The 23,704-nt window shown below is 35.2% G+C and overlaps 1 protein-coding gene across 11 annotated transcripts in view; it reads left to right on the top strand.

Annotated features, from left to right (window-relative positions):
* Positions 1 to 23,704, top strand: part of SCN2A (sodium voltage-gated channel alpha subunit 2) — an 81,245-nt gene that overhangs the window by 43,684 nt on the left and 13,857 nt on the right. For 9 of the 11 annotated variants that reach the window (XM_008687043.1, XM_008687042.1, XM_008687039.1 and 6 more), the window contains exons 15-20: positions 180 to 536; positions 2,941 to 3,420; positions 13,171 to 13,291; positions 17,377 to 17,531; positions 19,121 to 19,294; positions 23,242 to 23,364. In XM_008687043.1, the coding sequence (XP_008685265.1) occupies positions 180 to 536; positions 2,941 to 3,420; positions 13,171 to 13,291; positions 17,377 to 17,531; positions 19,121 to 19,294; positions 23,242 to 23,364 (1,410 nt within the window). The remainder of the gene's footprint in view (positions 1 to 179; positions 537 to 2,940; positions 3,421 to 13,170; positions 13,292 to 17,376; positions 17,532 to 19,120; positions 19,295 to 23,241; positions 23,365 to 23,704) is intronic. The other 2 variants (XM_040644378.1, XM_040644381.1) reach the window with 1 other exon arrangement.

Genomic DNA, 23,704 nt, shown 5'->3' with positions numbered 1-23,704 from the left:
TAGAATGAAAAATAACCCATGGTATTAAATAACTGATACATTTGCTAGATAATAGTTTGACACACAAATAATCCATCACCCTGTAATTGAGACAATTATGCCATAGATTTTCCCTGTAAATAAATTCACAGATTCTTTAGAAGGCAGGGCAATAATAGCCTTCTCACTTTTGTTTCCAGCTCCGAGTTTTCAAATTGGCAAAATCCTGGCCCACCCTGAATATGCTGATAAAGATCATTGGCAACTCAGTGGGGGCTCTGGGTAACCTCACCTTAGTGTTGGCCATCATCGTCTTCATTTTTGCCGTGGTCGGCATGCAGCTCTTTGGCAAAAGCTACAAAGAATGTGTCTGCAAGATTTCCAATGATTGTGAACTCCCACGCTGGCACATGCATGACTTCTTCCACTCCTTCCTGATTGTATTCCGTGTGCTGTGTGGAGAGTGGATAGAAACCATGTGGGACTGTATGGAGGTCGCTGGCCAAACCATGTGCCTTACTGTCTTCATGATGGTCATGGTGATTGGAAACCTGGTGGTATGTAGTAGAAACATTTTCCTTATCTTTAGTAAAAGAAATGTAACCATTAAAGTGTGTGTTCAACTGATGAATGTTTTATATGTTTTTGGCTTTTTAAATCAATGCTCATTTATTCATTATTGCAGAAGCCAGGTACAGTTTAGACTATTGAGACCAACATAAACTTTTTAAAAAATATTTGTTTATTGTTTATTTTTATTTTTCCAGTCTTATGTAATTGACATATAACATGTAACATATAGCGTATAACAAGCTGTTAAAATACCATTTGAACCAGAGTTGCTCTTCATCACTATACTTCTTACTATTCCATGGCGATGGCCGTTTCTGTTTTTTATCTTTTAGTTCTTGTATTAAAGCATGGATGTGTTACTAAGAATAGTCACTCACTTTATTTTTAAGTATCAACAATTGTATCACTTGAAGATGTTTCAGATTTGGATTTCCTACAAATTAGAGTTTAAAAAAATTAACGGTCATCTTAATCCATTAAAAGCACATAAGTTATTTGGTGCCTAGAAACGACAGTATCAACAAGTACACTGACTCAGGAATCACTTATTATTATGTCTATGTCAAAGGAGCCATTTCCAATACATCTTTACTGAGTCCTGGAGGCATAGAAAAGGTGATAAGATATATATGACACCATGATATGACTTAACTCAAACAGGGGTAAAGTTAGAAGTATCTAATATGTGTCAAAAATGTAAAAACAGGCGCCTGCATGGCTCAGTCATTAAGCATCTACCTTTGGCTCAGGTCATGATCCCAGGGTCCTGGGATTGAGCCCTGCATCGGGCTCCCTGCTCGGCAGGAAACCTGCTTCTCCTTCTCCCACTCCCCCTGCTTGTGTTCCCTTTCTCGCAGTCTCTCTCTCTCTCTCTGTCAAATAAATAAATAAAATCTTTAAAAAATAAAATGTAAAAACAGAGTGGTATATATCAAGTTCACAAAGTGGAAACATTGCTTTGGCAAGGATAATCAAGGCAGGCTTTGTCAAGGAGTTTGAACCTGAATTATCTTTAATTAAGATGTAAGACTTAGCTCGGTAGAAAGAAAAGTAGGCTGTTGCAAACCAAGCAATAGTGGACCCAGTGGATGGGGAAGAGAAGACAATAGACTCAGTGGGCGGGATCAGGTTCTTATAATTTACATATTAAGTAATTATTCTGAGTTGCTTAAGTTCCAATCCAGTGGACTAGAACAAGGACTGACATAACCATATTTTAAAATATGTAATTGATAGACTTAACTTCCTTTCACATTAAAGTAACCTCCAGTTCCCCCAAAGGAAGAAAAAAGGGAGAGGAAAAAAGGCAAAAGTTTATCATTTATTTCTATTCGTTTGCAGATTTCAGCCTCCTCAATATTAGCTTAGATGATGCAGACCTATTCTTGAAGTAACAAGAAACATGAGCACTGTGCAATCCAGAAATATGAACGGTGACTTAAAACAACAAATATTTATTATCTCTAGTTTCTGTGGGTCATAAATTCGGGAGCAGCTTAACTGGGTGGTTCCGGCTTGGGATCTGTAGTAAGGTTGTTTTCAAGATGTTGGCTAGAGCCCCAGTTATCTTGACTGAAGCTGGAAGATGAACTTCCAAGAAGCCTCCGTCTCGTAGCTTTTGACAGGAAGTCCCATTTACCTGTTGGCTGTTGGCACAAGGCCTCAGTTCCTCTCCACGTGGACCTCTCCATAGTATTGTTGACTGTCTAGGACATGCAGCTGGCTTCTCCCAGAGCAGGTGACATGAGACAGAAGGCAAGGAGAAGGCTTTGTTTGTGTTCTAATCACTGTCCCTTCTGCCATGTTGTATTCATCAGAGCTAGTCACTAAGAAAAACTCACACATAAGAAGGAAATTAGGCTTTAACTTTTGAATGGAGGAGTAACAAATAATTTGTAGATCTGTTTTACAGCCACCACAATCCCCAATGCAATTTGCTTGCTTTCAGAGAGGTACAGATTGCATAGAACAGGAAGAGATAGTCCTGGGGTTCCATAGAACAGAAACAAAAAGTCATAGGCTTGTATTATAGATATGGTTTGATTTCATATATATACTTGGCATATATTGGAAGAAGAGAAGAAAAGGCAAAGAACAAAATCCTTTCTGACAACAATGAATGAACAGATCAAACTGCAGCAGGGAAGTTTAATGTAATAGTAGTTTCAGTAATTTTGTAATGACTAAAAAGGAAATAGTGTTAATAGTATTACTTGATATTGGACAGGTATTTATTTCATTCACTTTTTTTTCAGGATAGTTTATCACAAACTAAAAGGAATACCTATTAGTAAAAAATGAGGAGTAAGAGCAATTTTGGAAAATTTATACTTCAGAGCAACTGAATCAATAGAATGTTTTCATCACCTGTTTTCCTATTGTGTTTAGGTTCTGAACCTCTTCTTGGCCTTGCTCTTGAGTTCGTTCAGTTCTGACAACCTGGCTGCCACTGATGATGATAATGAAATGAACAATCTCCAGATTGCTGTGGGAAGGATGCAGAAAGGAATCGATTACGTTAAGAGAAAACTACGCGAATTTATTCAGAAAGCCTTTGTTAGAAAGCAGAAAGCCTTAGATGAAATAAAACCCCTTGAAGATCTAAATAACAAAAAAGACAGCTGTATTTCCAACCATACCACTATAGAAATAGGCAAGGATCTCAATTATCTCAAAGATGGAAATGGAACTACCAGTGGCATAGGCAGCAGTGTGGAAAAATATGTTGTGGATGAAAGTGATTACATGTCATTCATAAACAACCCCAGCCTCACTGTGACCGTACCAATTGCTGTCGGAGAATCTGACTTTGAAAATTTAAATACTGAAGAATTTAGCAGCGAGTCAGATATGGAGGAAAGCAAAGAGGTAGGAATTTTTAAATAAGATATTTTGACTTAACGTATGCTTTGAACTAGGAGTCTACATCGAAGTTATGTTTTATCTCTATAAGAAAATAGGATATTGACACACTTTCTATGGCAAACTGGTGATAAATTGAGGACAGATTAAAATGTAGCCAGATAAATGATATGCTGACTCAGTTTTTTCAAATATTCACCATTTTAAACTATTGATAATATTAATACTCAGATTAATATGAATCTTTCTAATTATTTTCAAATAATTTGAGATTTGTGAAAATGCCTCAGTTCATTTTCTTCCTTGTAATTCTCCCACAATGGTGGTTTTTTGTATATACTAGAAAAATACTTGGTGAGAGGGCAGTTCCAATCCTTACTTGGCTTTTATGAAATACTTCATAAAATGTGATCTTATTTAGTTTGCACAGGCATTTTTATTCATGGAAAATCTGGTTGGGATCTTGGCTTGGAAAATCTGATTGGGATCTTGGCTTGATATTTACATATAGTTTCAGGTTTCTGAAGTAAATAATTTTTTTAAGGAGAGTAAGGTAGTGATGAATCATACTGAAAATGTTTAACCCTACTGAGCCCAGTGCATGCTGTCTACACAAACAACAAGTCCTGATATGTTGGAGAACGTAAAATTTTGAGTTTGTCAACTACAGTACCAGTCTTCGCAGTTTAAAGTATTCTTTGATTTACTAGAAAAGTATGAGTACCAGAGTATGCTTTTAGTTCGTTTCTAGGTTAATAAGCACAGAGTTGGAGATAAAGAGAAGAAAGAATTTAAACCCTTAGTGTTTAATTGTTTAACCATACAAAAATGAAAACAGAATTCCCCGTGATTAAAGCTTGCATAAGCAAACAAAAATAAGAGCCAAAAGCAGAATTCATCCTTTCTGTCATTTGAATTGATTGACAGGAAGAGAAAGACCTCCAGTACTATTTTCATTCTAAGAAAGATAGATGACTGGGGAGCTTGAGGCACTGAAGGGTAAAATTTAAGTAGTGTAGTGGTCACAAAAATTGGACATTAGTTAATAAAATTATGAACAAAAATATATTTCTATGAAGGAAACCTTAGCTGTTTCAGTCAGTATTCCCATGTTGATTATCTAAAATTACTGAAGAATGTGATATTTTTCATTCTTTCTTGTTTTAAGATAAGTATTGCTAATTCTGTGATTAGGTAGAAATAGATGTTAAACATGAAATCCAGAGAAAGTTTATTTATTTATTTTTAAAGATTCTTTTTATTTATTTGAAAGAGAGTGAGTGAGAGAGAGAATGAGCAGGGAGAGGGGGAGAAGCAGACTCCCTGCTGAGCAGGGAGTCCTACATGGGGCTCGATCTCAGGGCCCTGGGATCATGACTTGAGCCAAAGGCAGTCGCTTAACCAACTGAGCCACTCAGGCACCCCAGAAAAAGTTTAAAAAGAGGTATTAAAATTAATGGGTAAGTAACAAGGCCATAGTTACTAGTTTCACAGAATAAGTGATGTGATTCAAGGTGAAAATTATAAAACTTTATAGCCTGAGGCAACGAATTGCTGTAACTAATTGAACTCAAATGTTTACTAATAAAGCCATTATTTTAAAATTTAATAATATCTTAATATATGGTTAATAAAATTTTGGATAAGTGTAATTGGTTGGGCTGTGCTGAAGGAAAAGGTGGGACCTAATTGTACCTATTATTTATTATTGGAAATCGAAGCCAGCATTTAGAAAATAGAATTAGGTCATTAAATTTTACTATATATTCCCCTCTTGTTATCCTGACATTATACCATATAGTAAATATTTCCTTTACTGTAAGGGAAGTCAATTTTTCTTTTTTTTTTTTTTTTTTGATTTTTCTTTTTATGTATGTTTGATTTTAGAGTATCATATAAATTAAGAATAAATTATGAAGAATCAAATGTTAAAGCCATCAGTGAGTTTAAACTTTTGGCTAAGTTTGAGTGTCTTTTCAGGTGAAGTTAACTTGACATCCAGTCTTTTTAATTTTCAGAAATTTTAAAGCCTCAGGCTTTTCCAAAACCGCATGTATTTTTGCCTCACCCCCAACAAACCATTATGTTTGACACAGGGGGAATGTCCAATCAGGTGGGGCTTAGAGTAGGAAAATCCAGACTCTCTTTCCAGTAACCATTAAGCTTTTTCATTTGTTTTCTGTTTCAATTAAGTACTCCAAAATAATATATGTGAAGTCATTACTTTGGAATTGGAGCAGAGAACTGATCTGCCCATTGGAAATAGAAATTATTCTATTGCTTTGGCTATGGAGTCCTTTCGATTCATTCCCACCATAGAGATTGTTACCTGGTTGCTCAAATTTATTATTTGGAGGAATTTTCAAGTATGTCTTTATATCAGACTTCCTAAATATACACTCATAAACTAATAAAGATTAGGGCAATAGTCTAGGAAGAGAAATGTACAAGTTTTAATCATTTGGTATTTTACCTAGTAGCTCTGTACTAGAAAACAAAAGATATTTGAGAGAATTATCCAAGAATTCCAAATATTCCTACCTGAAATATCTGTTTAGTGTTCCGTCTTCTAGTTATTTTTGTCTGTTCATTTTTTTAACGAGTGGGATGGGTTTTGCTGTTAAGTAACACATGTACAGTAGTAAGAAATGGTATGAAGGTTATTATATTCTTTTCTAAATAATTTTTTTAATTAAAGGGAAAAAATAGGGCACTTCAAAAATTTTGGAATGCCTAAAAATCCATTTTTATAGGACAGACTAACCAAGTGGACTCGGAGGTTGTTTGGGTGTTTGAACTAAATCCTCTATGTCTTTGACAAAGTTGTGTGATTCTTTGATACCTTTGTGTAGATCTTCTAGAGTTTGCCATATAATCATGTATGCTCTAACTCAACATTATTTGACTATATTTAATGTAATTCTTTTCATAGTTTGTGATTTTGAATGACTGATTTCTCTTTTAGAGTTTTAATAATTTTGAAGCCATGCTTGAATGATTATTTTTCAAAGTGAAATTTACTAGTACAATATGGTGACCTTCACTGCTTACCGTTCTTACTTCTCACAGGGGTAAAATCAAGCTGGAGCCATCAAGAGTGCAGCTCTGGTGTTTTTTAACCAGCCAGAGGCTCGTGCCACCACTTTTACCCAGGTTACCCAAGCAAGTTGTACATATATAAATATAATCAGTTTCTAAATGAATTTTGACTGGCCTGCATGTTACTCAGCTACAGTCCTTGCCCATCCATTGGCAGTAAAATAAAAACATGCACAGCTGCTCTTACGCTGAGTCATGTCAAGCATGGTCGGGCAAGTCTGGCAACCCTAACTTTTTAAAACAATGATTTAGCTGCTAATCTTCTTCATAGATTTTAATAGAAATTAAATTCACTGAAAAAGGAAAGTGCATGCCTTTATGGATTATTTAATTTCCAGTTAATGCTACAGAGTTTTGAACATGCTAAGGGCTTAAAGGAGAAATGTAGGTGCTCTTTGAAAAACTTGCAGAAAAGCTTTCTCTCCCCTGGTTTGTTTTTGTTTTTGTTTTTGTTTTTTTCAATATAGCCCCAATGGGTGTACTTCGTTGATAATTTTTTGTTCAGTGTTATATTAAGTTTTTCTGAAGGGTAATCTGCAAATCAAAGCAATTCCTTATTCATGTGCAAACTGCCTAAAGGGTATTTTAATGTGATAATAATGTAAATGAATTGGAATGTTTACATTTTGGCTGCTAGCAGCATGGGTACAATTTTTATCTGTTTCATTACAGAGAAAATGGCATTGCTTTATTCAGCAGTTGACCCAGAAGTATTTTACATTTAGAATATGATTCCTTGGAAATTCTGTTGATATTAACCCCTAAAACTCCTAAGACTGAAAGAAAAGGGGAAAAAATGCCTTTTGTACACCAAAAAAATAAGATAATGGTCTTTTAGGTGGTATGTTCATTCTGAAAATAGATCTGGGATCCACCTTCTTTACTCGGTTGCTCCTCTGGCCTTTGTGGTTTTGTTTTTCCTTGTTTCATCCAGACCTGCTAGGAAACTGTCTCCTGAAGAATATTATTTAAATGTATCATACACTACAGACTCCTATGTGGAAAGAGAATCCTTGTGAGCTCCTTTAGTGTTTTTAAATGAAAGGACCTCCCTTGTCATGTGACCATGGCAATGAGTGTAACCCACTTTGGGGTCCATTTGGTGGACCTTTGCATTTCCTAATGTTGAAATTATAGTTTTGTACTCAAATATGTTAACTAAATTGCTCAGTACAATTTAATTATTTTCTTAAGAAATGTTAATTAAATACTTTGTCACTTAGGTGCAGTTCCCTCTTCTGCTGTTAAAACTGTAAAACAACTCTAATGTAAGCATATTTGGCGCTCTGGAAAGGAGCAATGGTTATGTCATTCTTATAGTATTCTTTTATACTTTGGAACAAAATATTTAGTCTCTGGCACTCTAGACTCATGAAAGATAATGCCTTGTATATTAGAAGAATGACATAAAATGGGACCCAAGATATATAATTGTTCACAATGAAACACAGATATACATATACACAGGAACTAGAGAGAATTTTTTTCCTATAATGTATTAATTCTTCATAAAAGTGTGGGATTTGACACCTTAGGATAATAGCTTGTTTTTCCCAGTTTCTTGGAGAAAGGGGAGGTTCGTTTCCTTATTTTCTGAGTATCCCATATTCCAATTCTTGTATAAACAGGTATACCAAGAAAGTGATAATCAGATGTATTATCCACCAGTTTATTTAGGAGATTTAGTTGGAGTACATGTGGTGAAACACAAACTAAGCAGAAACTGGTTTAAATTGACTTCATTTATTCTTAACTCTTACATTGTTACAGTTTTCAATTTCTTTGAATATGTCTCTAATCCTCCCTCAGGAAACATTGTCTGCTCCCTAAAAGAGTATACTAAATTCCAATACAAGGGGTGGAAGAGGGAAAAAGATGTGAGAGAAGGTTTTGGTGGGAAAGATTCAATAAGAACCCACTTATGATTTTATCCTGGAGAATGTTTAGTCCTCAAGGTAAAGTTTTCCAATTGGATAGTGGTTAAGGGAGAAAGAGTCTCTTAATATCCTTCATGTAAGAACAAAATGGGCTAAACATGTGTGTCTTTGGGGCACTATCTATCTGCTGAGGGGTAAGCCAACGTGGTATAAAGGTCACTTTTGACAGACCAAGAAGGATACTTCAAATCCAATTTATGGTTTGAAAATTGTGTAATGTATCCATTATAAAGACAGAAATGGTTTCTGGGTAATGTAGTATAATACTAATGATACTTTTTGTCACATGTTTGACTTTGCCATCTTCCTTATTAAGACCAAACACCAACAATCCCTTTGATTGTCCTAGTGTTAAGATTTTTCATGGAAAATAACCCAGAGTTCCTTAAATATAAATTTGAGTTAGGATCCATGTGGAACAAAAGATTGCCATTCTTGGGGGTCAGAATCTTTAGACACAAAATATTTGATTTAATCTATATTTGAAGCTATTTCATTCTTTAAAATCCCAATTCCTTTTATTGATCAGAGTAGAATATACTGCTTTTCTAAACTATATATAATATTTATAAATAATTATATTTCCTTAAAAATGTATCTCAATTTTATAATGAGAAACAAGGGTGCCTATGAAAAAATAGCAAGTGATGTTTTCTCTCCCTTTTTCTGCTGTTATTAATTATTTGAAAAAATACTTTTACTTTCTGTAAGAAAGACTACTAGTTTGGCATGTCGGTGTTTAATAGTAATATATCAATGGTATGAAAAGTAAAAGAGATAGAATGTTTAAAAATACAAAATGAAATATTATGTGCCTTGATATTTATATATTGGATCATTTAGCAAAATATGATTCTGTCTGGCTTAACTCCTGTAAGAATCCAGCAGATTTTCAATAGAAAGAGCCCTGTAATATGAGATTTTCATTAAAACAAATGTTCAAGTAATATTTCCACCTGTAGGTTAATTATTGCTATTCATAGCAAGTAACAATTGACTATTCCTGTTTGATCTCTTTACTATCCCAATATTAGAATACATTATATTTGGTTAAAATTTAACTAGGCAAAGGTACTGTAACAATATCATTTAGTTCATTTATTTCCTGATAAATAAAAAATAAAAAGGGAACCTAAACATCTAAATTTTACCAAAGGAAAATATAAAACTTGCCAAGTGTAGAACTGGAAAGTATAGAACTGGTTCTATTTCTAGCCAATTCATATTTTGACCTCTTACTCATGTGGCATCTTGCAGTGGATGATGCCTAGTTTGGAGCATTTACAAACAACCTTTATTTGAAAATTCTTCAAGTACATGAGTTCTAGAAGTTCCATATAATGAGGTATATTTGACGGTTCTATTTGGTGAATTTGTACCATAGTTAAGACTTATTATAATTATGACCACATCTGAAGCTGGAGTTTTATAGTCTTAATTTGATTCCTTTGATGTTTGTGGATTCTTTACACATTTTAACTTTTAGTCAACGTATTTTATATTATGATATTTGCCTCTTATGTAATTTTAAGTCATTGGATTGATGTTATCAAGAAAGATTTTACAAATTGCAGTTTCTTGCCTACATCTCAGTATTATTGTTTAAAGTAAACTCTTTGTTCATTTAATATTCCAATGAATATTTAGTTCTACTCTACATTAATACATATAAAAATATGAATATAAATTGAACTAATACTAAGTTCATAGTCACAAAACGTGGGAATCAATAATATCACAAGCACTATCTTGAACCTACAACATTTAACTATGTATCACGTCTACTAAATATTTTTTACTGATAAGGGTTGGTTTTACTTATGTATCATCAAAAAATTCTCTAGGAAATTCTGGGAAGATAGGGTACAGAAGATCTAGAGTCCAACTACTGACTCACTATAACTTATGACAAGATATTTAAAGCCATGTTTCCTTCTCTAAATAGACACCAGATTGGTTGCTGTTTCATATCAGAGGGAAGATGGAGAAGGAGGAGAGTCCCTCTCCTTAAAAAAATTCCATTCACCATTGGGACTTCAGATCTACCTATAAAGAGTGAAAAGAAAGAAAACACTGTCAGAATGATTCAGTATTATTTTACTAACTCCAGAGTTAAACTACAGTTTTCTTTGTAGACTCATTTTAGGTCTGAATAATTGAGAGCCTGGTGTTGAGACAGCACTACTAATTCTAAAGTAATTGGCCATTATTTACACAATTCAGAATCTTAAAGGATTTGTGTTACTCTGCACCTAAGTGGGGATATTATTTATATTCTCTTGAATGTAAAAGTATTCAATAGGAGGTGTCAGAAGTAGTTACTGGCAGTATAAAAGAGTCCATGCACTGGTCATTTATTCATTTACTCGACAAACATCTGTTAAACACAAACGTTGGTGATAGGTATTAGGGATACAGAGATGGCAGTAGTGTCTTTGCTTCAAAAGATTAAATCTGGCACTTTACGTCTTCTAGAGAAAAAATCGTTTGATGTTGCACTTCTAAAATTATAACTAGTAACCTGACCTTTAAATACACAAATATTTGGCTTCAATAAAAAGACATTACTTCTATATTGGTATTAAGGAGCTGCAGTAAATGAAAGGTGTGATAGTTGACATTACAGGGATCTTCTGGAACATTTCAAACCAAGATTCACTGGAATTTGTTGTCTGATGACTTTCCCAATCACCGTCAAGAGCTAACCTTCATTTTGTTATGGAGAAGTCTATTCATTCATTCATTTTTTAAACAATATTTATTGAGTACCTGTGACATACCCAGCACTAATGTAGGCTGTAATAGAATCATTCACTAATGTCCCCCTGAGCTTATGGAGTACTCTGAATATGGATCCTCGTTTTTCCCTTGGGTTCGCCCCCAGGTCTTCCCCCAATCTGTATTTACAGTGTTATCCTTTTTTCTAAAAGGAATGTTTTCCATTTCTTTTGTGAGCTATCTGCAGTTAGATTAGGTATGACTGAGCTTCAGGTTTTCCGATTACCATGTTTCAACCTCCTGCAAATGATAAGATCAGTATCTTCAGGTTCCTAATATGTAACAATTTTATGTGACTCAGATGAATTGGAATGAGAGGATAATTTGGTCATATCTTAGTCAATTACACATATGTAAACACAGCTATATTATCAAAGAGTCTAACCAAAAGACAAAGGATAGGAAATTAGAAGTCTAAAAAATTAAAATATGTGTAATAAATATTCCTATTTTGACAATTCATATTAAAACAAAATATATTAAAATTTTAAGGGCAAAGATACCATGATTATCTGTCTAGTAGTGTGATACACCTGGTGAGCAGAAGAATTCAACAAAATTCAAGCATTTTATAATATATAATCCTTGATTTAACTGTTACATTCAAATTAGAAAATAGTCCTGAAACTGGATCTAAGAAGATAGACATATCTTTTATGCTTCTGTCACCGATATTGTTAAATTACACAAGACAAAAGCATTTTTAATCTCATATGTTTCATATATAAATAGTTTTACTTCATCAACATCACTATGCCAAGTAAATATTTTAAATAAAGAAAATGATTTTCATAAAATAAAGGAACCAGCTTCCCGGAGCGGATCCATCTAATCCTTAGCTCAAATATGAGTAGAGTGTTTCTGATACTGACTGTAGTGTCCACTTTGTAGTAGTTCACCCTACTTCGGTGTGCCTTTTATCATGTGCTTACCTCATCCCCTTTATAAAGTAGCTCTTACCAGCTCAGCCATTTCCTAATGTTATGCACTAATGGTAATAACATTGTAACAGGTCCGAGAATGCTGTGGCCCAAACTACTCTGATTCCATGTGGCACTCATACCTGGCACTGTGTCATTCCTGCAGCATTTTAAGACCAGGCTAAAGACTGGGATCCCTTCATTTTTAGCTGATCCCTTTCACACCCTGATCTGGCTAAAGTTTGTTGCATGTCCAGGTCGAAAAAACTTCTTTCTATTCTATTTTTCTTCTGGTGGTATTTGATGTAGCCTAAAGGAAACCAAAATGACTGCCAAAGATTCACTTCTCCCTGTATTACCAGGACAGGTAAGAGTGCCAGAGTGACAAGTAGTTTCCAAATGCACAGTGACACACAGGAGTGCATTGGCCAAAGAGAATGCAAAATACCAGCTCTTGCTCTAAAGCTAACAATGTGCTGCTCTTTTCTGAATTAGAAAACTATAGAATATATTTAACAACAACTACTGGTATATGTTTTCATGTCAATGAAAAGTGGATAAATTTAGATTGTTGCTGTTTATGTGCATTGGATCGATCTTTTCTGCATTTGACATGAAAATACACTTGTGCAGCTTTCGTTGGTTGGGTCACAATTTTAGAATAAAACAAACCATACCATTTGCCAGTGAATTTACAAAAGCAAGATCACAGATGGCCATATGACTCTGGCAGCTTACATCAGCGCTCTTCAGGATTTATTTCAGAATCTCTATACAAGGGCTTAATCAAAAATTATTGAACCTGTTAGCACCATATTTTTAAAGAAAAAACTATGCTGTGGCACTGCATCTAATCTTGTGACCCCCACCTCTCCTAAAGCGGACTGGCATTATGTTTAAGAGACTCTTGAATTACAGATCAAGGAAATGCATACAGAAGACTTGAGGGCACACCTTTTGAATTTTTATATTATAGATTAAAGAAAATATTTTAAAAGCTTTTCTGTGGAATTGATTTTCAGAAGCTAAATGCAACTAGTTCATCGGAAGGCAGCACAGTTGATATAGGAGCTCCCGCTGAGGGAGAGCAGCCTGAGGTAGAACCCGAAGAATCCCTTGAACCTGAAGCCTGTTTCACGGAAGGTGAGTAGAGCAGTGCCTGTGAGCTCACCGGACCCTTCTTACCTCTCTCTTTCCCCACCCCTGAATCATCTCTATCTAGAGACTGTTCATTCATTTGTCTGGTTTTTGTTTTTTCTGTATCAAAACAAAGATAATTTTTTAAAAGATAGGGTTTATGCAATGAGACATTCCTGTTTTTGTGCATCCTGTTCAACTAAGAAAGGCTGCTAACTATATGGGTGTTTTGGTGGCCTTCTAGAATATCAAATCAGAGAGAATGCCAAATCAAACATCTCTCCCTAGCTTTAAAAAAAAGAAAGAAAAAAGTTAAGGTCAAAGAGGTAATTTATTGTTTACTGTTTTGTCGGTTTACAATGGGCCGTAAGTGATAAGTGTACATTTAAAACTGTCCATGAGTAATGGTTACTTGTTTCTGTCAAGATTAATTTTTTTACTAGTTCTGAATGATAATAGATAATAGATAATGAAATGCCAAAATGTACTGTGAGTTTTATAATATGGGACACCATGCCTTGGGCCAATAATACCAAGAGGATTTTCTGAAGAAAGCTAAAATTATGTAATTTGAGGTATGGAGCAGTTATCTCTTGAACGATAATGCTGTATATCCAACAACCCAGAACTTCTTAGCATATAGAAAAAAACATATATTTTTGCTCACAAGTCCATGGCCAGCCAGATGATTTTGCTGATCGTGGATAGGCTCTCTTCCAAGCCTGAGGTTTTGGATGGCCTGTTGGGCTGACTCAGCTCCACTCCTGTCTTTTCTTGTCCTCCACATAGTGGTCAGGCATGTTCTTGGGGTGAAGGCACAGGAGCAAGAGAGGATGCCTAACTGCCAAGGCTCCCCTTCTGCCAGGTTTGCTCCTGTCCTGTTCACCACAGCAAAGTCACCTGGCCAATCCAGACTGTGTGGGAACGCACCACTAATGATCAAAGAGGCAGAAAATTTAGTGCACTAGCACAAGATATGAAATTCTTTTCATTTCTTATATAAATCCCTATTATAGGTACAGGAACATTTCTCAAAAACCCTGGATATCACTTCACATTTAACTAATTTTTTAGTTAATAGCTATTTAATAATGCATATCATGTCTTAGTCTCAAATCAATACCATATAGCAATTGCTTAAGCAAAAGCTTAAAAAATAGTGACAGCCTCAGGGCATAGTCAGTAAGTATCTGACTCTTCATTTTAATTCAGGTCATGATCTCAGGGTTGTGAGATCAAGCCTGGGATTAGGCTCCGTACTCAGTGGGGAGTCTGCTTGGGATTCTCTCTCTGTCTCCCTCTGCCCCCTCCCCCTTCTCTAAAATAAATAAATAAATCTTATAAAAATAAAAAATAAAAATAATGACTGCCTCAAATTGTTACTAGTAATGCAATTTTATTACAACTAATTCTAAAAGTGTTTCATTTGGGTTATGCATGTTTACATTAAGAACACTAAAGCTGTTTTAACTTAAACTTTAAGCAAATTTTAGAATGTGTAATTACACAGATGTTAAAAATCACAATTGATGTCAATGGATTCTTTCAAGGTTGTTACAGAAGATTATGTTGCATATACTTATTGATTTTGGACTTTAATGCATTGGTGAAAATAAATACTTAAATATTAATTGTAAATTTTTAAATAATTTCAGAGGGAGAGCTATTTGTTCAGCATAAGTTATGAGGGAGTCACTCTTTGCTTTTTTCTTCAAAAAGTCTGCATACATTCCAGGGCAGTTATTTGATTATGAAAAAAATAATATGACTTCCCAAAATATTCAAGTGGTGTATCACAAAAATAATTTCTGTGGTATTAGTTTTTACTCTTTACCAGACAATTAGCTTAGTTTTAGGGTCACAATATATTCATATATACTGCAATAATAAGGAAATAATAAGTTATTATGCAATAATAATTATGGTACTATTAACATTTGTCTTTTGTAAGGTTTAAAAAAACACTTAAGTATGAAATATTTTAGAATATATTCTATGTAGGATATAGAATAACTTAACATTATAGAAAATAATAATGAATAATATATAGATGCCCACCAACCAACTTTAACAATTTGAATACTTTAGTCATATTTGCTTCAGACTTTTTATTTAAGAATAAAACAGATAAAGATTAGGCCCATTTTGTTCCCTGTTTCTTATCCCCCTTTCTTCCTTTCTTCTCAGAAATAAACCAGTGTCTCAAATTTGGCATTCATCATTCCCACCAAAATTGCTCTTTTTCTGTTAAACTGTTTTTTCATCTCATATCCTCTTTAGAGAAAAAAAACACCCTAAATTTAGTTCCATTTAATTTAATACAGTGAATATTTTCAGGGCACGTGAATCTTCTTGATCTTTTGGGAAACAGAAATATGAAAAAGATCTTGCCTCAAAGAAACAACAAATATAATGCTATTTATTTCTTAGTTGAGAAGCTAATAACATTTTATAGCACATCATTAAATTTTCATGAAACAAAGGATATGATCTGGCTGACTGACATTATAAAGTAGCATCTGATAAATGTCTATGCAGTAAAATATTATGCTCTTTTCAAGATGAGGTTTCCATTTTTCTATTGATTGAATAAGAGCCCTCTTCATGGTTAAAGCCTCATCTCATGACTCATCTCCCACACCCCAGCATCCCCCTGTTTTGTGTGCTGCCAGGTCCTGTGAGCTCAACAGTATCTTCTGATTCCTAACCACTAGCACCACTGTTGCCCTTGTTTGGGTCTCATGCACTCTTAACTCCTTTTTCATCTTCTTTCTTCTATCCATCAGTGCCTTTTATAGGCAGAGATCATTCTAAATCAGTGTTCTTATCAGGTAAATCTTCACAACTCCCAAATAAATCCTTCAATGTTTTAGTCATTGGACAGTATATAAAATCTAAACTCTCCAGTTGACTCCTCAGTTCCTTTTTTCAGATTGGCTCTAAGTGTTTTTTCTAGTCTTGACTCCTAATTCTTTCCTTCATGCAACTTCTAGACCTATCATTAAGTTTTATTGATTTCACTTTCTCCATTCCTTTACAGCTTCTGTACTAGATCTGTTCTTACATATCCCTCAAAGTCTAAGCTGCAATTCATTTCCTCTATAAAGCTCAATATCAGAAATTAATCTATACCAGTCAACTCTCACAATACCTTATTTAATTTGTGATTTTTTTGCTTTCAATAACTATAGAATTTGTGAGCACAAGTGCCCTACTTAAAATGCACACTTTTTAAGAAAAGATTTTATTTATTTATTTGTTTGAGACAGAGAGAGTATGAGTTGGGGGGGTGGTGGGAAGGGACAGAGGGAGAGGGACAAGCAAACTCCTTGCTGAGCAGGGAGCGGAGGCAGGGCTCCATCCCAGGACCTACGATCATGACCTGAGCCAAGGGCAGACGCTTAACAAACTGAGCCACCTAGGCACCCCTAAAATGCACACTTTTTAAAGAGAAAGTCTATGTTTACACATTCTACAATTATACTTTGTCCAGTACAATTCCTTGACTACAACAGATATTCAATAAATATCTATTGATAAGCCTTTGATGTAGTAATTCACAGATTACACAAAGATGTTTATAATATTGTTGCTGATAATAGCCAGAGTTAAAGCAACACATTCAATAATAGTGGAATAATTCTATAAATTCTGGTTAAGTCTGGTTATCTTATTTAGAGAAGTACTGTGAAAGCCTTTCACAGTTCTGTTTACTTACAATAAAAGGGAAATGTGCGTATTATACTATTAAGTGAACTACTTAGAATTCAAATGTCCACGTATGAATGGAATCATAGGATAAGGATAAGATGCAAATATCAACTTTTGGTGATTTTATTTTCCTTTCTCTTTTTCTATATGTTTTTATGATGTAATATAATCCATTACAATAATCACATATGCATAAAAAATATCTGTTGAATGAATGGTTTAAAAACCGTACAGATGATTTGTGTTTGTGTAAGTGGAAGCCTAAAAAATAGTTATTTACAACGTATCAGGTAATAACGTAGGTGAGTCTTCCACCAATACAAATGTACATAATCGAAGAGTGACTGTTTTTTTTCTTCATTTACTTTGACTTATTGTAGACTGTGTGCGGAAGTTCAAGTGTTGTCAGATAAGCATAGAAGAAGGCAAAGGGAAACTCTGGTGGAACTTGAGAAAAACCTGCTATAAAATAGTGGAGCACAACTGGTTCGAAACCTTCATTGTCTTCATGATTCTACTCAGCAGTGGGGCGCTGGTAGGTGACATATAACCTGCTCCTTTTCCTTTACTGAAACTCTTTACCTTCCCCCTCAGTGAACCTCTTGTTACATGTTTTTAAAATATGGTGCTTGTGAAGTAAGAGATTACATTGTGATATTCTTAGCACAGTGTGAACCCCAGTAGATAGCAATTTTTATTGTTGTGGAGTAGATCTCAGATTGAATCAAACTCAAATTATGGTTTCTTGTAATACTTCAAGATATTTCTGACTTTGAGTCATCAGAGGCAGTTCTTATTAAGAGTCATTATGCAGACATGATATGGGATATCAGCTAACTGTCAAACTGCTTACATAAACTCCATTTCGCAGGGGATTCACTTGTCTTGTTCATCCTGATTCACTAGTGCCAATCACAGTGAATGGCAAATAGTAGACTGACTTAATTACTGACTAATAGCAAAATGAAAGCATTAAAACTTAATTTATATCTGATTTCATTCAATGGAAGGGTCAGTTTGGTCAAAATATTAATTAACCTATGAAAATAGTGTGACCTGTTTTCCCATTTGGTGATAACAAATGTGGCTGCATTTCTTTTATTTTTTCAATTAGCAACTACAGGGTTTGGTCAGTTGATTTCATTAGGATTATAGCCTTGTGTCTGGAGGCCTCTAAGACTGCCTCTGATTTGACTAAGAATCCTGCATCTTGCCATGTACTTGCGCAAAGAGGGTCAGCCCTGAATTTTTAATGCCAATAGAGAGGGAACTCTAAAGTCTCACCAGTAACTAGTGCCTTTGCTGTCTTAGCTCTTGGTTCTCAATTATACCCAGTCAAATCTCACCAAAATGCATCAACATAGCACCATGGCTGGCTTCTGAGGGGCTTCTAGCTTCACCTGTAAATTGAGCTGCAAAGACTTTAGGCCCTTGTGCCCTGATCACAAGCCCGGATCCCCCTTTTCTCCAAAAAAGAACATTTTCTTTTGTTCTTAACCCAGACCACCAAGTTATCCTGATAGTTTTTCCTATAAGGAGATTGAGTTAGATAAATGATCTTTTCATTCCAGAACACACAGAGGCTCCTGAAAATCAATTCCCTACACTGTCCCAAGAGCTCTGCAAAATGTCACAGCGGGGCTGGGGTGGGTGGGCTTCCCCACATGCACCACACATGTGCCCACGCTGAGCGAGAGAAATAGAGAGGAGAAGGTGATAATCCTCTGTTCCTCTTTCCTCCTGCTATGGGAGTGGGGGGGGGGGGAGGGTTGTCTCCTGCCTTACATTTGCATTACTGAGAGAAAACATTCTAGTGTCATGAACAAAGCACATCTACTCACACATGACTTTCTGCCTCCTGCTGTAGAGAGAAGCACCTGACAGTCTCTCCACATTTTTAAGCTCTTTGGGATATCCCGATACCCTAATTTAAAAATTATTTGAATTCCTTGGTTGACTGAAGTGTGGCTGCAGGTGACCCTGAAGCACAATGCCGCCATGGGGAGCGAGAAGCCTTCCAGACGCAGGCGCCTGAGACGAGGCTTGCAGCAGGTTTGCTCTGTTAAGACATCAATTAGAGACAGTTTATGACAATGAAATTCCATGGGATTTTCTCACTCACAGGCCTTTGAAGATATATATATTGAGCAGCGAAAAACCATTAAGACCATGTTAGAATACGCCGACAAAGTTTTCACTTACATATTCATCCTGGAAATGCTTCTCAAGTGGGTCGCGTATGGTTTTCAGATGTATTTCACCAATGCCTGGTGCTGGTTGGATTTCCTGATTGTTGACGTGAGTGTTCTGCACTTCTGTGTTTCATTCCATTGGCATGTGATGATAGTTCTAGCAATGGTGCCTGGCACACAGTAGGCACTCAGTAAATACTTTACATAAATATAAATGATGACTCCCATTTTTCCCAATGAGAAGATACCCCATAATGTTTTTTTGCTGATTTAAATTCATATACTTTCATAGGTGAAACAGTCAAATGCTGCCTTACTACACTTATTGATTTCATTTCAGATTAACATTTAAATCCCAAGTTCTACAGAATAATATATTGATGTAGAAGTTTTGCTTTTTTTCACTCTTACCTTTGACACAACAACCGTGTTTAAATTCCTCACGGTTATCTTTGACATTAGTATTTTTGTTATCATCAGAGCCTGTTGAGAAGTGTTTGTCCCACAGATGGGTTACTAATCACAAAGAAACTTGAAAGTCAGAAAAGCAGGAGATACATTTCTTGATTTGTATGATGGTTGAAATAGACTGGCTGTGGGCCAATATTTAAAAGTTGTTTTAAACTGCACTGGTGTTGAAAATAAAGTAAGATGGAGTACCAGAATATAAAAGTCTTTAAAAAATGGAATACAAGATTACTCTATGATTTCTGAGGGAAAATTTTGAAGATCTCACCTTTTATTCACAAATACAAATTCTTAAATGAACAAAAAAATTAAAAATCATTTTCATTTAGTTCTGGATATTTACTTCTTATAAATACCTTTTAAATTAGTAGTCTATTCATAATGGCCAAAAAAAACCTTAAAGGCCTTTTTTCTAGGAAAGACTAGGCAAGCCAGTGGGGACAGGGTTAGGCACATGGGGAAGGTGACAGGATGATGTTCACAGCCAACAAAGGAGGAGGACGCTGGAATTTGCAAGAAAGCACAAGTGCTAACTAGTACATTTTAAAGATGGTATTCTGTTGATTGTAATTCCTTGGAAATTAAAGACATACTTTTAACTTGAAATATTTTGATATATAAAATTTATATATCATGCTAGCAAAATTTAAAAAAATGGACCCTTCCATGGAGAAAGTTATTTTTTACAGTTTCAAATGAAAAAATATCAACTTTTAATCCAATTTGAGTTTTCCAAGAACCAAACAGAAGAAACAAATTATGAGAAAAAGAGTTCTTTGAATTTAAGAGAGAAGAATATCTGTTCTATTTTTTCCTAATCTGTCTATAGCAAATCTACTATTAAATATAATATATAAGGCTACAAGCAGAATTACATCAAAAGTTTTCTGGCAATAAAAGAAGACAATAAATAAATAAGGACTTAAAACCATGTATGATTGGATATTACACAATGGAAAAATATACCAAGACTATATATAACCAATCTTTGGATTATGGTGATACTTTTTCTTTACTTTCTATATGTGGTTATGATACACTGGAAAATTTATAATAAAAATATTTGATATATAATGTATCTGTGTAACAGTAAAGGCATTTAATCAATATGATCTGAATATAAAGAAATTCTTAGGAGAAATCTAGCTGCCCTGCAGCTGGTGCTCATATTACTGAGCATATCCTGGTATTTACCTTCTTAGATTTAAGAAAATTATTATGACAATATATAAAACTCATCAATACTTTGCTTTATATCAAATATATTCCTGATCATCTGTTTTGCTATGGAAGATACAAATATGAATGTCATTTTTCTAACTTGTGGGAGCTTACAGTTGACAAGTGAGGACAGATACGTATATATCGAGAAGATGACATCTGTGTTGGGAGTGCCATTCACTTCACTAAGGAAGGAGGCAAGGCTTTGTGAGGCAGCACCCTTGTGAGCTGGAGTTTGAGGGCTGAGAATGTCAGCAGATACAGATAAGGGGAAGGACACCAAAGCATTAAGACCAGTGCAAGCCAAGCAGGGCCTGTTCAAGCGACAAATAATCCTAGAGAGTAAGAACAGTGCCACGGGGTGAGGGAAAATGTTTTCTAATTGGATGACAAGGTAAGAAAGGTAAGTTGGAGAAAAGTTTAAAGAACCTGTGATGATGGGGCGCCTGGGTGGCACAGCGGTTGGGCGTCTGCCTTCGGCTCAGGGCGTGATCCCGGCGTTATGGGATCGAGCCCCACATCAGGCTCCTCCGCTATGGGCCTGCTTCTTCCTCTCCCACTCCCCCTGCCTGTGTTCCCTCTCTCGCTGGCTGTCTCTATCTCTGTCGAATAAATAAATAAAAATCTTAAAAAAAAAAAAAAAAAGAACCTGTGATGCCATCCAAAGAGATGTAGGCCTCTGATCTAGTTCGGGAAGAAGCCACTGAAGCATTACGTGACCAGAAAAGCTTGCTCTTTGAGGGAGCGAAATTTGGTGCAGTTGTGAATGATGGACTAGAAAGAGGATTTTTAGAGACCATAAGATCAATTAGGAGATTGTTCCAGGAAGAGGAGAAAGCATACATGGATCTCCTTCTCACATTGAGCTACACAAGTTCCATAGAAGTGGGTATTTTCCCACTTCTTTTACTTAGCCAGTCAATACTGCCCTTGTTCAGAATTGTTTTTCTTATGTCCTACTTTTATCTTTCATCCTTTAATTTATGCCTGTTTCTTATTGATTCTGTCTTCAGGGAAGGTAAAGTAGTCCAGGTCCTCATATTTTATATACAGAAAATTTTCACAACAAATGATAATCCAGGAATTTTATTTTTCAATTATTAGTGAAGAGAGGGCTCACAAGGCCTAAAATTAAAAGTTTCGATTTTAGGGGCACCTGGGTGGCTCAGTCAGTTAAGTGTCTGCCTTTGGCTCAGGTTATGATCCCAGGGTCCTGGGATCGAGTCCTGCATTGGGCTCCGTGCTCAGCTGGGAGCCTGCTTCTCCATCTACCCTTCCGCCCAGCTTGTGAACTCTCTCTCTCTCTCTGTCTCAAATAAATTAATAAAATATTTTTTTAAAAAAGTTTAGATTTTAGGGAAAATATGTAAACCACTTAAGATAAATTTTTGTAGCTCATTTTTTGCCAAATTTAGAGGTTTTTTCTATTTCACATTACATATGCAAAATTAGTTTGAATAAGTTTTGTAAAAATTTTCTGTGTGCTTTATTTTTTTTAAAAATATATTTTTTCAAATATCCATTAACACCATACTCTTAAAAGCTATATTACACATCTATTTTTCTTTCTCTGCTTTTGAAATTCAAGTGTCTTTAGGACAAAATACTTTTTCTTAGATTATATAGATCTAATGAGTTTTCTATGTATTTTCAAAGAAATTAGACATTTCTGTGCTACTTATGACACTTGATCTTTTCCTTTTTAGTTGAGATTTTAGAATTTCTATCAACTACGTTAGTCATCTCTATAAAACCATTGTCCTGGCAATTTCTATTAGTCATACTAAAATCTCAATTTTTTTTTGGTTAATTATTTTCATTTGACCTAATTCATGGTTTGATGCTCTCATACTGAAGTTGACAGAAAGACAAAGCCACTATTTAGAAGCCTAGATCTTTCTGAGTGTGTTTGTGTGCAGATTCTCCAGTGGTTTTCTTAGTTCACCTGTGTACTTACACTAAGTTTTAGTCATCTCCCTTTTAGGTTGGCTAAACATATGAGAGATGATAAAGGTTTACAGATCTGTGGGTGAAAATTGCATTTCAGTGCCATTTCTTTTTCTTGTTTTACATTTAATTAAAAAAAACTGTTCGTGTCAAGAATCTTGAAAAGAGAATATGTATAGCTTCTTTCTCATAAGTTTATGGCAGTGGTTCTCAAAGTATGGCTCACAGACCAGTATCTTTAGCCTTACCTGGACTTGAAGATTCTCAGGCCCCATCCCAAAACTACTGGATCAGACTCTACCAGTAATCTGTGCTTTCAACAAGCCCTCCAGGTGATTTTGATACTCACTACGGGTTGAGAACCGGGTAAGCGTTTTTGCCTGTAAGTGAGAAAACTGTGTTGCTTTTTCTGTACAGGTCTCATTGGTTAGCTTGACTGCAAATGCCTTGGGTTACTCAGAACTTGGTGCCATCAAATCCCTCAGAACATTACGAGCTCTGAGGCCACTGAGAGCCTTATCCCGGTTTGAAGGAATGAGGGTAAGACTGCATGCCTTCGAATTTGCTGGAATTATAATTGAGAACAGACTGACATTTTGTACCTCAGAAATGACAAATCTATGGAGAATTTATATCTTATACATTCATACTGACATACCCTGTCAATCAGTATTTGTCAGACATCCGTAAACTTGACACTGTTGGAGACACAGACTAGAATGCCTAAGTGATTGCTTCTAATTAGAAACAATTAGATTGCTGCTAAGTAGATTTTTCACTCTGTGGGAAATCTCTATCATGTTGTGTAGACTTCCGATGTGAGTCAAGATTAGTTATGTTCGTTCCATTTCTAAATGTGCGGGAAATTCCACCGACTGTA

Source organism: Ursus maritimus, unplaced genomic scaffold (assembly GCF_017311325.1).
Source record: "Ursus maritimus isolate PB19 unplaced genomic scaffold, ASM1731132v1 scaffold_1, whole genome shotgun sequence".
NCBI lineage: Eukaryota > Metazoa > Chordata > Mammalia > Carnivora > Ursidae > Ursus > Ursus maritimus.
Note: the sequence above shows the minus strand (reverse complement) of the source record. Positions and strands in the feature narration are given on the sequence as shown.